General features: G+C 49.1%; 1 protein-coding gene across 2 annotated transcripts in view; it reads right to left on the bottom strand.

The window, feature by feature from the left end:
- Positions 1–18,189, bottom strand: part of cher (filamin A protein cher) — a 103,357-nt gene that overhangs the window by 44,906 nt on the left and 40,262 nt on the right. The window contains exons 3-12 of one of the 2 annotated variants that reach the window (XM_077631673.1): positions 17,099–17,319; positions 15,718–15,918; positions 14,839–15,036; positions 14,209–14,449; positions 13,284–13,484; positions 12,432–12,569; positions 9,799–10,247; positions 8,011–8,271; positions 6,526–6,646; positions 5,609–5,727 (exon numbers count right to left, since the gene is read on the bottom strand). In XM_077631673.1, coding sequence (XP_077487799.1) covers positions 5,609–5,727; positions 6,526–6,646; positions 8,011–8,271; positions 9,799–10,247; positions 12,432–12,569; positions 13,284–13,484; positions 14,209–14,449; positions 14,839–15,036; positions 15,718–15,918; positions 17,099–17,319 — 2,150 coding nt within the window. The remainder of the gene's footprint in view (positions 1–5,608; positions 5,728–6,525; positions 6,647–8,010; positions 8,272–9,798; positions 10,248–12,431; positions 12,570–13,283; positions 13,485–14,208; positions 14,450–14,838; positions 15,037–15,717; positions 15,919–17,098; positions 17,320–18,189) is intronic. The other variant, XM_077631674.1, reaches the window with a different exon arrangement.

Genomic DNA, 18,189 nt, shown 5'->3' with positions numbered 1-18,189 from the left:
TGTCCTTAATACGAGTATAAATAGAAATAAGGTAACGAAACATCTGATATATGACGCCATCAAATCTCTTCTTATTGCTTCAGCTTTTCGCGCGAATGCGGTGTCCACACGATTAAATATCTTGCACATCTACGTGTTATGCTTAATCACACGAAAATCTTATAAGAGCTGAAGCAGGACGGGAATTGGAAACTAGGTAGCCAAGTGTGCGCATCAGTTGCTAAGGAAGGCGTTAACACTGGAAAGGCACAGGGGAAGAGCGAAACGTGAAGAAAATTTCCCCAATGCGGGAAACTGCCAGCTTTAGCCGATGAGGCAGGGCTAAGCACAAGGACTATATGACTGCAGATATCCCCGTAGTGACTACCAGCTACACTTCAACGAAACATCATTTCGGTTAACGACTCTAACGAAGCTATTGCATCGGGTTATCAAAATGCCCCGTTTATTCGACGCATTTACACGGTTTGAACAAAAACTATAAAAACCCTGGCCGATAACACATCCAGATTTTTTTTTTTTAGAATAATCGTTCTTTCATACCTGCGTTCGTTGCTATTTTACTCAGCACATTTAGAACGCCAGATGGTAGCATAATCAATGGTGCACTTCGGCGATCGACATATGTTCAAAACAGGTCGTGATAAAAAAAAATGATTGCACCGACTCAGACTCGTTCCCATACACTTTTTTTCTTGCTGTTTTGTTTACAAATTGCCGAGAAGCCATTCGCAGCTGTTGTTGTAGTACTTGGGGCCATTTTCATCCCTCGGAATTAATGAGGCTGACCGGTGTCATCCGAACATTAGTAGCTGAGAGCTGTGCTTTATATAGGCTGACCCGCATAGTTCTGGCTGAACGCGCGTATGTGCGACCCCGCGATGTTAATTACGCCAGTCGCTTTGTGTCGCGAGATATGCATCATTATAAACATACATTTGCGCCGACTGGAAATTAATTGCACAGCGAACAGAATGTCACTCGCTTATCGCTCTCCCAATCTTTCTTACCCACATCAATTCACCAGTCTATCTCCCACCCTCTCACGCACTCATTCTCGCACTCACCCAATTGGCCGTCCGATCACTCACTCGGTCACTCACTCATTCTCGCACTCACTCATTGCCCGTCCGATCACTCACTCACTCATTCTGGCACTCACTCATTGCCCGTCAGATCACTCACTCATTCACTCATTCTCGCACTCACTCATTGCCCGTCAGATCACTTACTCACTCACCCACCCATTCTCGCACTCACTCATTGCCCGTCCGATCACTCACTCATTCTCGCACTCACTCATTGCCTGTCCGATCACTCACTCACTCATTCTCGCACTCACTCATTCTCGCACTCACTCATTGCCCGTCCGTTCACTCACTCACTCACCCACCTATTCTCGCACTCACTCATTGCCCGGCCGATCACTCACTCACTCGCTCACTTAATTGCCCGTCCGATCACTCACTCACTCATTCGCGCACTCACTCAATTGCCCGCCTGATCACTCACTCACTCATTCGCGCACTCACTCAATTGCCCGCCCGATCACTCACTCACTCTATTGCCCGTCCGATCACTCACTCACTCATTCGCGCACTCACTCAATTGCCCGTCCGATCACTCACTCACCCATTCTCGCACTCACTCAATTGCCCGTCCGATCACTCACTCACTCATTCGCGCACTCACTCAATTGCCCATTCCGATCACTCACTCACTCACTCATTCACACTCACTCAAGGCCCATCCTATCACTGGGTCATCGCCTGCACGAGCTACCCATTCGTGTTCGCATAGCAGCTTACGGTAGAGTGTTCTGTAGTTCATTGAGAAAGCCTCATCCTGTTTCCGAACCAGAGCGATGAATATACAGCGCAATAAATTTGCGAGTACCTAGTGCAAACAGATCTCCCAAAAAGCGTCCACCTCTAAGCTCATGGGCAAAGCAAGCTTTATACAAGTAAACTTTATTCACCGTTCCTCGTATCGTACACCCATCTTAATTGTCGGTTGTTTATCGTCTGCTGCGGGTCTGCCTGGCGCCATTTCAGTGACGGGCCCCGGCTTCAGCGCGCCGCCGGCTGTGTCGGCCAGATAAATGCGCTGCCCGGACGCTCGGCTGCCGACTAGGATTCCTGAAGGATGCGATCCAACTTCACCCTCTTCCCTCCACCATTCTTCCCCTTCCCTCTCTATGTGCCGGCCTTGGCAGCTATCGCCCGACCGAGACCGGTAGGCGTTGCGGTGTATGCTTTCTCTCGCACGGGCCCAAAGCCAAGACCAGAAGCTTCCTCTACGACGTTCCGGTGAGCTGCCCAAAGAGGAGCCGCAGTTTCTTCTACATCTTTATTTCTTGATTGCCTTTTTAAAAGTCTTTTTTCTCCCTTTTGCTACTTTATTTTTCTGCCACGTGGTTGACGAGCCTAGCAGAGAAGACGTCGCGCTAGGAATCTTCTGCGTGCGAGCGTGGGCAGCGGCTTGCTTGTTTGTGTTAGCGCCACAGCGCTTGGACGGAGCTCAAGGCGAGGAAGGGACCACGGGAGTCTTTAAATTTGGACCAACAGCGCAAAGACACCGCGTCGAGAGACGCTAAAATATTGAACAAAACAGGGCAGAGCCGCAGGCGGAAAAGGCTGCCAGGGCAGCGCAATCTATTCGCGAGACGCAAGCTCTCGGCTGCTCGAAGTGACGGGGCCCTGGGAAGAGCTTAATTAAAGCATCAGAACGCTATAGCTGAGTCTTTGTGCAGAGCGAGATATTGTGTGTAGAGTGACCTATACTTCCTAGCGCTAGCAATGGTAGTTCCCGCATATGCCGTCGCACTAGACGCTCCCTGTTTGTGTGATAGTCCCAAAGTATGGATTCAGACGCTCCGCGCTAGATATGACAAGCGGGGAAGAAAAAAACTACACGACATTGTTGAGTATTAGTGTACACTGCGGAAGCAAAATGTATTCAGCCGTCAAGGTTAGGGGCAAACAGTCAAATAAATGGGTTGTGTGGCATCTCGCGAACAAAATTCATACACGAGACTCAGACGTCTAGAAGTGTCTACTTGTCACTGCTAAAGCCAACACTGGCTGATAAATGCATAATTCTTCCTGACCTTACGTTCACTTGTTCTTCTTTTCTCTTTGGACTTCAGCCAAAAACCAAACTACACCTCGACAGTTTCGTGAGGTGCGGCGAGAGACGAAGCGACAACGTTTCAGTCAAGAGTCGGAGGCGAATTCCAAGAAGGCTTGGCTTTTTTTTGTTTATATGCTATTTCTTCTTCGTTTTCAGGAAGGCCCGCCTCCTGTTACGAGTATGGAAATGACTGCGCCGTCTAACTGTCCTCACCTGCTTCGTCGTCTCCCTCTTATATCTATTTTTCCGCATTTGTCTTCCAGGGTGAAGGTTTCTATGTTGTCACGATTAAGAAAAACAGTTTCAGGTCTTTGGCCTGTCTGTGTGTTCTTTGTGTGATTACAAACCCACATCAACGTGTCTGTCACATATAAAATCAAACGCGCCATCTCGGGAGATTACTTTTTCCTTTCTTTGCATAAATGTATTCACATGAATAAATCGGAATAGCACGAAGTTAGTTTTATTGTTTTCATTATCAGCCTGTGCTCCTACGTGTTCCCTTCTTCCTTAAAATCCCTAGTGAGCGGTATTGGTGGTAACAAACAATTTGTTATTCCTTAACTTCCCTAGGCAGCATAGAAGTCCAAAGAAGTGTATTTCGTGTTTCCTTCGTCTTTATTCCACCTATAGTGGCCCGGGCAGTATGGAAGACTAGAACAGCTAGCCCTATACTTCTGCGCGTTGCTTTCCTTCAAGGTAAATTCGACCCTTCTGACCTTTCCGTCCGAGAAGCCCAGATCCCTTGCGGAGCGAAGGGTGCTTGACGTGTTTCCCGATTCACATCAAACCGCACCTCGCTCGTTCCGAAAAAGGCTCGCAGCAGCTAATTTTTCAGGCTTTGAGAGGGCGAGTCAGGACTACACGAAGTGCAAGAACGGTTCTCGCGCAAAAGATGGCTTATGATTTATGGGGGTTTAACGTCCCAAAGCGGCTCAGGCTATGAGAGACGCCGTAGTGAAGGGCTCCGGAAATTTCGACCAGCTGGGGTTCTTTAACGTGCACTGACATCGCACAGTACACGGGCCTCTAGAATCTCGCCTCCATCGAAATTCGACCGCCGCGGCCGGGATCGAACCTGCGTCTTTCGGGCCAGCAGCCGAGCGCCGTAACCACTCAGCCACCGCGGCGGCTCTCTCGCACAAAAGAGACCGCCGCTTTAAGTACACGATAGATTGTGCGCTTTCACTTTCGAAAGTTCTCGGATTTCTGCTACGGGCAAGTTTTCAGGTCATGAACAGCGCAAAGTCTGATACGAAACTAACAAAAAAAATAGTTTCTGTGAACCGTGCGTCGGACTTTATAGGCTATCCGAGACTTTCTAGGTTCCTGATGAAGCCCTGGCTTTGATTCGTGCCCGTCAAAACGTCCTTCGGTCGTCTGCTTTTGGGTAACTGGCTTCTCTAGGCTACTCAGCGGCATATTCATATCTCCCATTTTTAGCCTATGCCGCTTTCCCTCTCTCCCTCCTCCGACATGCTAGGGCGGTCTGCTTCAGGTTTACCTGTCTGACCTTTCGTTTATAGATTCTTCCTTTCTCGAAGTTCTATTGTACTACGCGCTCTTCTGAAGTCGCCAGTGGTCGTGAAAGCTGATAGAAAGTACACATTTAGGTGCATTTCGCTTAGAGCTACTACACCGATAATCGCGATGTGACCTCTGCGGCATCATCAGTTATCTGTTTTACGTAGAAAGCCACCAGAAATTTCACAACTTAGTTGTTTAAGAGATTCTGAAATCGCTGCGGGAGGGGACACTCAAATTTGCGTCCTTTTTTTCCTTTATTTTTGCGTGAGCACGATCCTGCGCACTAATTTTATTCCAGAGTATGAGAACATAACTGAGCGCCCAAACGAAAATTCAAGCATTGCAAATTTTTAATTGTGCTCCGTTGTTCAATTTTTTTTTTCACTTGGTGATAACACTCACCTCGACTGTCGCGGAAGAGTTCCACTCTTTCTGCGCACACAACCAGCGTCAAATGAAACACAAACAGTGAAGCCAGGAGGTATTACTTGAATGAAACTAAACATTAGCGCAGCTGATTTTAACATCGAAAGCCGCTCCTTTGAGATTGATAATTTGGACCCCGCTCGTGTTCCCCCTTAAGCTGCTAATACTTTCGCGTTTTTGTGCGCGCGTTTGAATTGTCCTATTCGCGTTTTGTTTGACGCTAACAGTACAGATGTCAACACAATTGTCTTGAGTTGTCGAACGGCGCTTGCTCTGTAGTGCGTTCTTTTAGACAAAAGAATTGAACCACGATTCATGAGAGTTCACATGCGTGATAAAATGTCACTCCGAGCCCTAGGCCACCCGTTAACGACGCCAGTGTACTCCCCTGTGAGCCGTTCCACTGCTACAGAAAAGTGTGTGGACGTGACCTTTCACGTGCGTTTATATGCCGTTTCGGGGGTTACTGTCCCTGTCCGTCCTGTTGGCGTCAATGCGTTCAGTTCGGGTGCGGTGTACTCACGTAGTGCGGTCCGGGAGTGGGTGCAGTGTAGTTGCAGGTGAAGGTGTCGTCCTTGTTGTCCGTCACCTTGGCCTGCACTGGCCGCTCCTTCTCGTCCGTGATCTTGACCTTGGGCTTGGCTGCAAGTTTTACATCAGCACAACGGGCGGGGCGTCAGAATGCGCAAACGTGAGATCACAGTGCATTACGGTCTCGAGTGCCAGAGCATTGACACAAATCATCATGCAGGACAGCTCACCTTAATATGTGTCTAGTCGTCCATGAAGCAAAGAAAATGAAAGGAGAGGAAACAAAATGTAGAGACTGACTTTTTTCCTGTTTTTTTTTCTGTTACTTTTGATGCCTTGACACACTGTATACTTGAACGATCGTCGCCTCAGCGAGTTGACAATTTTAGAAGCTAAATTTTTATTGCGTTCATTCCTGGAAAAATGCATTAGAGGAGTTATTTATTATAAGAGAAGGTCCGTACAAAAATGCATGAGAGAAATTGGCTCCAAAGCATGTTCCAAATTCCAATGTAACCATTAGGATGACGTCTTTCGAACGAAAGGTTCGCCAGCTAGTCAGATGCATCAAGTGCCGCTTGGATAGCGATAAAGCGAAACATCTGAGGAATACCTGAAAACAGATAATGGATAGACACTATGTCTCAGCGCACACAGAAAGACCAAAGAGACGATAACGTCGGTCATATTTTAGGCAGCTTAGATCCAGACTCAAGGGCCTTCAGGTAAGCATTAATGCTACAGAAGATATGTGTAAGGAAGCTGAAGTTTTTTTTTTCTGTCGGAACGGACTATCATGCTACAGAAGGAATTTGATTTATTGCACCTTGTTTCTACAGGTGTATTCACCGATTTTCATCTTTTCTAACCGCTTATACCAACATGCATATGAACGGATTTTTTTTTAACCTTTTCCCGCAGCCTTGCAGTCAATGTAGAATTTGGTGGGCGTCTGTGACGTCACGCCTTTCTCCACGCCAGGTCCGTAGACCTTCACCTTCATCGGATCTGTGTTGTCAGCCACGTTGACCTGACAGAGAGAGAGAGAGAAAAAAAGGAGCATGGTTACTTTGCTGAAAAAACAAGGTGAAGAGATATTAGAGGAGGCATGCATTTTAGCATGCTACGGATTGGAAATAAAGTAGAGTTCGTACAGGACACCCGATTTGTCAGAAAGTTTTCATTGTTGAACTCGGCAGGCAACAGGCAGCAGGCGGCAGTCGGAAAGAAAGGAGAGGAATGAAGACAGGAGGCATACAGCAGTTATCGAGTCAAGGCCAAAACGAAGCGAATAGTGCGAGGTTATCTGTACCCTGTCTCGCAATTTGCAAACGCAACGTGAAAAATTACATCTGGCGTCAAAAAAATTGAAAGCCGAACCTACTCACCCATTAGAACGGCTTGTGATTAATCGACGCTCTCCATGTTTTCTGCCAGGCTATCATCATCGCCTAGAATGCATATTGCAACCACGCTAACAAAAAGGGACGCAAAAAAAAGGAGAAACAGGACAAGGTACCTCTTCAGACTCAACATTTCCAAATCCCCACCGCTCACACCGTATCCGCCCTACCCAACATTCTGACACACGTCCGTGGCGAGCAGACGTGCCTACTTTAACACACATTACTTGGACACGTCCCACAAACCACAACGCTTAAAGCCGCACAACCAGAACTCGGAGCAGTAGGTGTTACAAGTGACCAGCGCCGCCCTGGAAGCCCTGGAGGCGCTCATCACCATCGCCACCGGGTCAGTCCGGGCTACTGGGGTCTTCGACTGAGGACCCCACCCATCCCGCTCCAGTCACCTCCTTCCGGATCTAATAAACGTTTATTTCTTTCAAGATGTCTCTCCTTTCCTTCCTCCGTTTGTTTGCTTGGCTAATATGCATTCCAGTTCGAGTCACCAACTAGCCCACCTGTCTCTGTTATTACAGTCGTCATCACCATCATGCATCAGGTGGGGTCTTTGAGCCCGCCTAGTGCAGACCGAAAACATCTTGTGCCTTGGCGATCTTTGGCCTACGTGCCCTTGCGTCATTAAAATTCATCGTCATCATCATCATTTTAGTTGTTACCTTTTGACTTAGTGGGCTCGATCTTGTCACAAGCCTTGTTTGCTTGCTAGCCTTATGAGAAATCTGGCCCTGATTTACTGGCAACAGGTCTAAATTCTACTCCATCACTAGCAAAGTGTGCGAGACAGTGTATAAGGCCGATACAACTCCTGGTACAGAAATAGCGTCTTTAATGTGCGTGCAGCGCAGGCAAGAAAAATCCCGGTTAAGTAGAGGCAAGAGAGAGTTACGGTGTGGGGGAAGGAATTGAGGAAGTAGAACACAGGGACCACAGAACCAAGAAATAGAGAGAGAGAGTGAAGCGGAGGCGCTACCCGGAAGGGGCTTCCGGGCACGGCGACGCAGGAGTAGTTGACCTGCACCGTGTGCTTGTCGTTGGAGTCGGGCTTGTACGTGCACGTGTACGTGTCGTCGCCATTGTCCTTGACCTTGACCTCGACAGGTCGGCTCTGGGAGTCGGCCACCTTGACCTCGAGCGGAGCCTTACCGCCGGCCTGGCGGGCGTCCACCGTGAACTGGGTCTGCTGGCCCTGGAGCACGCCCGTGGGCTGCAGGCCGGGTCCGCTGGCCACCACCTGGGACGGGAGGAGGGAGAAATACACTCAGGCCATTGATGCCCGAGACCCAGTCCTAGTACGGAGTGGCGAACATGAGGTTCACGAGTGTTCCTTCTCACTACTCTTGTTGCTTGGCTACAAGGACGCACACTTTATAATCCAGGAACCCAATCCAAAGTTTGGGTCCTGAGCATTGTGATCAAGGTGATTCTTGGGAAGAGACGCATTTTGAATCATGGATGTCCTGGTAATATCTGCCATTGCTTGGGTTCCAGGATGAAGAATTGTTCGTCCTGGAGCCCATGCTCATAATTGTGACCTAGGAGCCTCTTGAGGGCAGAAAGGCGCACTCAAGTCTGATCGCAGGTGGCAGGCTGCTGGAAGGCGGCATTACCATATTTCTTTGTAACTTCTCCATCAAACACGGCTTCCTTATTGAGGCTGGAGCGAATGCGGAACTAGACACGAGAAATGACATAGAACAGAACAGAGGGAAACCTGGACGCTAACCGGGACACCATCCGGTTTACCGGACTGTAAATCAAGGGAAGTTTCGTATGCAGGAGGCAGAGACTAGACAGAACGGATGACAATGACGGACATGAGTGCAGCCAAGAAACTTAATCCCAGAGCGGAAAGCGTGCGGACAGACGGGTCAACTAAAAAAAACAACGCAACGCAGCCCCTAAAGCATGGGGAGTCGACAAGCAGCGAGGCGATGCTGAGGCACCATCTCTGGAGCTCGTTTTCTGCTTGGAACACAGGAACGAAGAAGCGCCTCATTCAGGACACGAGCCATAACAGTCAAGGTCATAGCTTTCCTCAATCCCTCTGTAGTCATCTCCGCTGTGGCATACCGCGCCAAATACTGGAAAAATCGCCGCATTACTTTCAGACACTCCTCTGTTTCTACTAGAATCAAGTGAACTGCAACGAGCATCTTTGTGCCTTGAAGTTAGACTTCTTGAGCCCAAAAAAATAATGGAGTGCCTTATAAAAACTTTCTTCCTGCCACGTGAAGGGCGAAGTTGTGAAATGCCCCATATTAACTCACCGCAGCTATCCACGAGCAAGGAACAGTAAGACTGCACTTAATTAGAGCTTCTATTACGCCCCACGTGATCGCACTGTATATCCTGTTTGTTGTTTTACGCTTTTCTCAGGAAAGACTCATTACAATAGAGTTCACAGGGACTCCTAATTACACTGAATGTTGATCCGTTTACAGGAAGTCATGTCACTTCACTCCAGAAAATGGGAATTGTCCAGTCTAGTGAAGTCTCTTCCATCCAAAAAACGGGGGAATTTCATGACCGACGACAAAATTTTTCACGGCGAGGTTTCTAAAGCTATCGCATTGAAACATCTTGAATGGCTTTTAGCTGAATTTAGGTGCAGCTTGAAAAGGGGCGGGTTCCTTACTACCGCTTGCGGACATATACAATGCGTAAGTGAGCGCTCAATCCGTTTGCATCAACACGCTGTAGGAAATAAATTTCACAGCGGACGCAAGTGAAGGCATCCACGCGTTTGCGCCGCACATGCCTTGTCCGGCTGGCAGGTGCTCTGGGGCAGGATGTTGGCGATCCAGGGCGACTTGGGGATGTCCTCGCCGTTGCAAAGCACGTGCACCGCGTAGTCGCCGGGCGCCGTGGGGAAGTACTTGACGTCGGCCGACCCGTCGCCATTGTCGTAGCACTCGATCTTGGCCTGCGACGGCCCCTCGATGGCGAAGCCCAGCTGGCCGGTCTCGCCGTTGGTGTCCACCGTGAAGGTGGCCGGGTAGCCGACCAGGCCTCCGGACAGGCCCGGCCCGTAGGCGACGATCTTGGACTCCTTGTAGGGCCCCACGTTCACCTCGTACGGGCTGCGGGGGATCTCCTGGCCTCCGTACGAGATCATGACCACGTAGCGGCCTTCCTTGGACGGTGCGTAGTTGCACTCGTACGTCTTGTCCGGCTTGGGCGTGATGTTGACCTTCTCGACGCTGCCGCCTTGGGGAGGAGGAAACGACACGGCCTCAAGAACCGAACTCAAAACGGGGAAGCCTTTAAGGTTTACGGGGGTTTAACGCCCCAAAGCGACTCAAGCTATGAGGGACTCCATAGTGAAGGGCTCCGGAAATTTCGGCTTCCTAGGGTTCTTTCATGTGCACTGGCATCGCACAGTACACGTTTTTTTTTTATGTGGGTTTAACGTCCCGAAGCGACTCAGGCTATCAGGGACTCGGTAGTGAAGGGCTCTGGAAATTTCGGCTTCCTAGGGTTCTTTCATGTGCACTGGCATCGCACAGTACACAGGGTTTTTTATGTGGGTTTAACGTCCCGAAGCGACTCAGGCTATGAGGGACTCGGTAGTGAAGGGCTCCGGAAATTTCGGCTTCCTAGGGTTCTTTCATGTGCACTGACATCGCACAGTACACGGTTTTTTTTATGTGGGTTTAACGTCCCGAAGCGACCCAGGCTATGAGGGACTCCGTAGTGAAGGGCTCCGGAAATTTCGGATTCCTAGGGTTCTTTCATGTGCACTGGCATCGCACAGTACACGAGGTTCTTTTTTATGTGGGTTTAACGTCTCAAAGCGACTCAGGCTATGAGGGACGCCGTAGTGAAGGGCTCCGGAAGTTTCGACCACCTGGGGTTCTTTAAAGTGCACTGACATCGCACAGCACACGGGCCTCTAGAATTTCGTCTCCATCGAAATTCGACCGCCGCGGCCGGGACCGAACCAGCGTCTTTCGGGTCAGCAGCCGAGCACCATAACCACTTAGCCACCGCGGCGGCCACAGTACACGAGGATCTAGAATTTCGCCTCCATCAAAATTCGACCGCCGCGGCCGGGATCGAACCCGCGCCTTTCCGTTCGGAAGCCGAGAGCCATAACCACCGAGGCACCTCAACGGCGGGGGAGCTTTTAAGACATTTTCGCCCGTTGCGTTAGGGCTCCGGTACCGCAATTTACAGTTTCATGATTGCACCTGCTGACAGGCCTCGTCACTTGCCTTTGCATAGTGCGGAAAGGTGACAGCAGCGATAGGGTGAGGAAGTTAATGAAGAAGCTGACACCACAGCAAAAACAACAGAGCGAGTGAAATTAAAGGACAGTAATGAAGCATGAAGGGTGATTTAGGAGTTCGAAGTAGTGAACTCATGGATTTTTTTTCTTTCTGCAACTTTCGTAGAATGCTTCACCAATGAGTTCGTCTAAAGGTAACGCCATATAGTGCATTTTAATTCAAAGGAATGAATGTAACGCTTGTCGCTTAAAAGGCGTAAGTCCTTTCAGCAGACCTTGGCGCCCAACTTCATGGTATTGTCACGAAAACACTGTATCCTTTCGAAAGGAAGCCAACTACACCAAGTGCCCAGTGCTCCTTAAGTTCGGCTTCGCTGCTGAAAAACGCATGATGCGGCAAAGACACTCAGTGTGCATATGTAAGGTTCCCGCTTCTGTGTTGGAGTCGCCTACTTCGCGAGGGTCGGTTAGATGGAATCTTTCTCCATCGCTATCGCCACCAATCCCCGTATCTTTTTTATCCCATCGCATTGTCCTATGCTTAGTAACGAAACAGAATAGCACTAACTAGGCCGACACCTCTAAGCTCGAAGGTCCTCCAACAAGCCATCAAATTTAATTAGGCTACGGAATTAGTTCGCTCCAAGATGTCGCTGTTACGTTTTTGTACGTAAAGTAGTATTTCCTTCGTGAAGCACTCAGCAAGCTGATTAAGTTAACGGCTTTCACTTTTACGAGTAAGTCTTGCTAGCTTAAAGCCACTTCACAGGGCGTCCACAGTTGTGGACACTGCAAAAACTAAGACGGGCTCGTTCCGTAGTCACATCTAACACTTTTTCGGCAAAGGGAGCGTCTGCAATACACTACGTACATTATAAATGTTTCATGAATCAATTTCACGGAATGCCCTCAGTTCTGCTTTGTTTTGATTTTTAGAGCTACGTTTCGCATACCCTTAGTAACGTAAGAAGTTAATTTTTATCGTTTTAAAGTAGTTCCTATAGAGCCAGTAACATGTGCCTTCAAAGCCCGCGTCCACCATTTCGTCCCACAAAGAGGCGTAAACAGGACACAAAAACCTCCGTTCGATATCCTCTAACACTCTTTTTTTCCCTCAAGGGAAGTGCAGATGCAGTAATGAGCGTTGAAAAGGGGACACGTACCAGGTCCGAGCACCTTGACTTGCAGCTCGCCTTCGCCGGCGTTCTCGGTGAACACCTTGAAGTCAGCCACGTCTCCGACGCGGACGCCGTTCTTCTGCAGGCCTCGCCCGGAGGCACGAACGCGCCGAGGGTTGCAGGCTGCACGGGCGAAAGAGAAACAGGAAGCGGCACTTCCTCCACCGACCTGGTTACCCCTCTACACTGCGCGCGCTGCTGACATGCACTGACGGGCGGCCAGAGGAGCAAATACTTTCCGGTCGAGAAGAGCCCGCAGTGCGTACACAAGCTCTACGCGTTTCTCTCGACAGTGGGTCTGTTTATAACAAATATTTGCTCGTTGGTTCATAATGTACTGCAGCGCGGGAAAGCGGATCATGTTCCTGGCCAATTCACGCTACTGATTCGAAGACAAAACGAAGAGTGGGCGCAAACACGAATCAATGCAATCTTGTAGCTTACATTAGGATGTGATAAAGGGCGTGAGCAGGGCACGTCCATTTCCTCTTTTAGGACAGATTACCTGTCATACAGGACAAATCTGTCTCTTCAATCAATCAATCAATCAATCGATCAATCAATAATTTCTTCTTTTAGGACAGATTACCTGTCCTACAGGACAAATCTGTCTCTTCAATCAACCAATCAATCAATCAATCAATCAATCAATCAATCAATCAATCAATGAGCGGTCTTATGAGAGGCAACGAATTTTTGTTCTAAAATAAAGCACAGAGAAGGAAAATATCAAGGGTTCATTAATGTTTATCAATGTGACAGTTAAACGATGGTCCTGAAGGAGCGATGCGCTCATGCTTGAGGTAACATGCGAAGTAGGAAGGGGGCAATACGTACGCGGTCCGACGTTGACCTTGAAGGGGCTGTTGGGCACGGGTCGGCCGGCAAACAGCACGTTGACCTGGTGCGGCCCCTCCATGGCGGGCACGTACTCGCAGTGGTGCTCGTCCTCGTTGGTCTTCTTGATGCGGCACGGGACGGCGTTGCGGCCGCCCTTCGGGTCCACGATCTCCACCTCCACCTGGCCCTTGCCGGCCGCTGTTTTTTTTTTTTTTTTGGGGGGGGGGGGGTCGGCAGAAAAAGCGAGAGTCAGCCACGACCTTCCCTTCACAGCCGGATATGAGTCTATTCAGCACAGAGCAGCGGAACACGGGACTAAGAAGCTGCGGAAATGTTCAGGCGCTCTTGACACAGTGTGCATTATGTGAAACTGACATTCCTGTCCTCAGCTGTTACAGCGGCGCTTCTCCCGCACGACAGCTCATATCTCACCTGTACATATCGTTAAATTTGGCATGTTATCAGCACTCGTGGACTGACAGGAAGAGTAATAATGAGCTGTAAAGCAACAGGCCGTATATAGTAAGGTGGTCCGGAGGCGAGGGCCCTGCAGTTTTTGTTCAGTGGAGGTAGCACAGCCATTGGACGAGGGGTTTGAGTCTTCTAAGATGGCATGTTTTAAAACGGCTTGTTCAATAGTTTCTAATTATCCTGCAAGCCTGGTCAAGATTGATTAAACCTAGAATCACCAAAATGCATAGCATGACTTGTAAACTTGCAGGTGAGATCAAGACTGCTGATGGTGGCAAGTCCAGACATGGGTTCGTGGACGCTGCGTTGACTCAGTTCTAACCTTCCAGCCCAGGCGACAAACAAGCAATCAATTTTGAAGTGATGTTGCGCATTCGCTGGTGTAGTGTACAGTGGTCGAGCTAAAAATAGAGAATTTACAACATCGCGTATCTTTCAAACGTTCCCATACCCTTGCTGAAGACGTCGAAGTATGTGGGCACCCCGGCGCTGACGCCCGTTGGCTGGAGGCCTGGGCCTGTTGCCTTGACCTTCGAGGGGTCGCCGGCGAAGCCCTCGACCTTGACCGGGAAGGGGCTTTTGGGCACATTCTTGCCGGCGAATTGGACGTGCACCTTGTGAGGTCCCTCCTTGAGGGCCGTGTACGTAGCAGTGTACGTCTTGGCCTTGTCATCGTTGTACCGGATGTCAACCTGCGGCGCGGCACACGGTTCATTGAACAGAGCGCGACCAGAGTAAATGTCAGACCTGCTTCGTGTGTTCCTTTTCGTTCTCCGTTGGCATTGACGCAGAACGGGTGATATAGTCCTTTTATCCCTTTACATAGCTTCCAGGTTTCAAATCGACGGGTGAATTGTCCCTAGGCGTCTTTCAAAAACGAGCCTTCAGTTTCTAAATGAGCGTTTTAGAAAGTGGTATGGAATTCATCCGCAATTCAATAGCGCATGAATTATATCGAATCAGTTTACTCTTGCCCGCGTGGTACTGGTAATGATATGTTCCTTGTCCCCTACCATCTATTGCGCAGCGCACCATTCCCTTCATATCGCTCAAGGCAAACCGTTGAATTCTTGATGCTTACGGGAATCTTTTGTCCTCCTGGCGCATCAACGAAAGAGTTGACTTCTCCCTGACCGGCGCTGAAGGTCTCCACGGTGAAGTTTGTGGGCGCACCGACGACCACGCCTGTCGGTTCGATACCGGGGCCGTAGCACCGTACACGAGCAGGGTTCGTCTGCAGCCGCAGAGGTGCCTTGTCCTTCAGCTTGGCGTTGGGGAACTGCAAGCCACGGGGAAATTGCGTGAGATTCGTTTGACCAATGCCGTGCGGATCAGTGCTCTCGCAGACCATAAAAATGCTCAGAAAATCATTTGATCAACACTAATATGTAATACAGTACATCTCTTCTGTAAAAACATTGCACTACACCTGAAGTCACGTAACGAGAGCGCTGTAAAAAGTTCTAAAGACTGCTGCAGGTTTCCAATACGTATTGGGAAAGATGTTGACGGATACATTGGTTGACGGAGATATGCTTACGGGACGCTGCTTATAGAGTCTTTTAGTGTAGAGAAGTAACCGGCGCTGTGATTTGGCTGGAAGGATGACTTTAGAAAACGGTAGTTCAAATTTCTATGCTGTATTTGAAACCTTCCGTGGCATAAACCGTCATAGGATCTGGTGTCGAGCATTATGTGCCGTGCGTTGAATGTGATGGTTTCAACGGTGCCAGGGATACAATCTTCCGTGTGCGCTTCCATTGTTTTTGAATTGCACACCGCTCGAAAGTGAAGTACATAGAAAGAAAGCAATCCGTATACAAATTTTAGCTGTGTCAGGCAACTGTGGAGCAGTTAAATGTGTCTTCTCCATACAAAGCAACAACATAAGTGAAGGCCACGCTGCGAAATCACCATGGCGCACACTCGTACTAGTTAATATAGCACAGAAAAGGCGTACCTGTGAGAGGTAGGTCATCATGGACAGCTCGTCCACTTTGGGGTTGACCATCTCCTCAGGCGTGACGAGTTGCGGCACGCCCAGCCATTCGGAAGCCAAGTCCATGGCTTCCTTGGCGTTGCGCAGGGCATTCTTGGGGTCCCAGCTGGCCCAGTCTGGGCACAGACCCGGTGCAAGAGCGTCCACCAGGGCGCCCACAGCCTGTGGTAGACACATGAATATTAGGAACATTTCACACCATCTGCTTACAAGCCCACAACTTCGCCATCACTTGACACTGAACCAGTTCACTGCGTTGTTAAACGGGAAAGTTTACTTCAGGCTTAGGGCGAAGACTTTGCTCGTTTATTATCGTGCTGATTGCTGTAATGGCACTTAGTGTCAATGAAACTGTACCTTCTTCACATCCTCAAGAAAGCCGAAATGACGTAGCTTACGTCGCTGACTAAGCACTCGACAGTGCTGTTTGCTTCCATATCCTGAGGCTCAGTATAGACCTCGTTTAATCCCTGTATTTCTTGGTTCTCGTTTCTGAACTAATTTTGGCTGAAGCAATTTGCCCGTCCCATCGTCTCACTGCCAGTAGCTAAAGTTATTCCGTGAACGTGCGAGATTAACTATGACCACTCTAATTTCTCTTCCGCAGAATGCGCTATATCTCTCGTAAAACATCCGTCGAAGCAGCTTTGAGATCTCGCTGCTGCGACTGGAGAGAGTGAGAGACATTACGCTATTTTAAATCATCACTTCGCATCGATTAAATCTTGTGCAAGAGTCGTCACCAAGTCCCAGCAGGTCCACCGAGCCGGTCAAAGGTGAGTCAAGCCCGCCAAATCGCGTGTGAAAGGCAAGTATAATGAACGGGGGGGGTCTCAATAGAAGGAACCTCTCACTACCACCTAGCTCTGCGCTCTTTGACGCATCGACATCCATACAGTCTTCACCTCTGCCCCTTCCTTCCTCTACCGTCTCCGTCCCTCTTCAGCACGTTCCAATTGCTCACATGCTCACCTAAAGCATTCTCTGGGTTGAAGTGTGGCTCAGTTCATGCATACACTCAGCAGCAAAAGTTTTCGGGATTTGTGCGCTCTGGAACAAATTTGTTGGAGCTCCGCCTCGCGACCAAGACGCCTGGTACTGATACCAGCGGATGCAGCATGCACGCTCCCTCATACATGGAGGAATTTGAGGCGAGTGGTTCGCGTGGCGGCGAAGGAATAAATTCTTTTCCGTACATCCGCACCTCGTAAACTTACAGCTGCCTACTCTGCATATACGTACAGGTGTGTGGTTAGCCCGCCCATTCGTAGTACACAAAACGAACAATTTCGCCAGCGGTACTTGTCCTGCCGTTGGGCAACGATAGTCGGCACTGCCGTACCTGTCCGTCGTTCCAGTCGGACGTGAAGTTGTTGATGGGCTTGTCGGGCAGCTTGCTCTGGATCCAGCGGAGCAGCCGCTGCTTGGGCGACGGGCCGCTCTTGTCGAAGGCCGTGTCGTCGTCGCCCTCCCACATGGGCAGCGAGATGGAGTAGTGCAAGATGAGCGTCCATATCAGACCCATGATCAGCTTCAGCTTGCAGTCCACGATGTCCGAGCTGTCTGCAGTGCAACAAACACACGGGGCACAAGGCCGGTCAGCGTGCTCGACTTTGTACGCTTCACGGAGCAAGCCTTAATGAACTCTATGGTACCACAATGACACACAGCTAGGTAACTGACGTCAGCAGTGTCTAAGCGTCTCTGCGACTCAATGCTCAAAATGTGCGAGATGTCAGCTGCTGACGTCTCTAGGAAAAAGTAGAAAAATACTTTTTTGCTCAAAAGTACAGTCGGGGACAAAAGTCTCTGGACCACGTGTTCCTCAAACGGAGCAGATAGCTCTGCTATTAGCCTGCGGCTGGAGCACACTTGTGGAAGTGGTAGTCAAAATTTTGTTCTTTCATCTCTGCAAGCGTGGTCTCCAGCCGCCGGCTAATAGCAGTGCTATCGGCTTCGTTTGAGGAACACGTGGTTCAGAGACTTTTTGTCCCCGACTCTACATGGTGTTCTATATGTACTGCAAAGACCATCCATCATATGAAAGACTGGACCATCATATGAACTTGCGCACTTTTGTGGACACACTTAACTATAATTTCCTCCAATCAAGATGACCAGTTTATAAGATATCGAATACGTAATTTACTCGAAAAATAAGAGATAGTAAGTCTGCGGCTTTGTTGCTTGTCCATAAGAACAGCCGATAAAGCTTGTATAAATGGAAACTCGAATATGCCGCTGTGGTATGGGGCCCGTATTTTGTCAAGGTTACCCCACAATTAGAGCGTGTTAAGCGGAAAGTTGAGCGGTTTATTTGCGGGAAGTATAAAATGGAAAATTCGCCGACTACCATAACGCTAAAAAACAATAAAGGAAAATTTGAAACGCGCAGGAAGGAAAATTATCTCCCATACTCAAATCCAGTTTTCT

Source organism: Amblyomma americanum, chromosome 7 (genome assembly GCF_052857255.1).
Source record: "Amblyomma americanum isolate KBUSLIRL-KWMA chromosome 7, ASM5285725v1, whole genome shotgun sequence".
Classification (NCBI taxonomy): Eukaryota; Metazoa; Arthropoda; class Arachnida; order Ixodida; family Ixodidae; genus Amblyomma; species Amblyomma americanum.
This window is presented reverse-complemented; position numbering and strand designations above follow the sequence as displayed.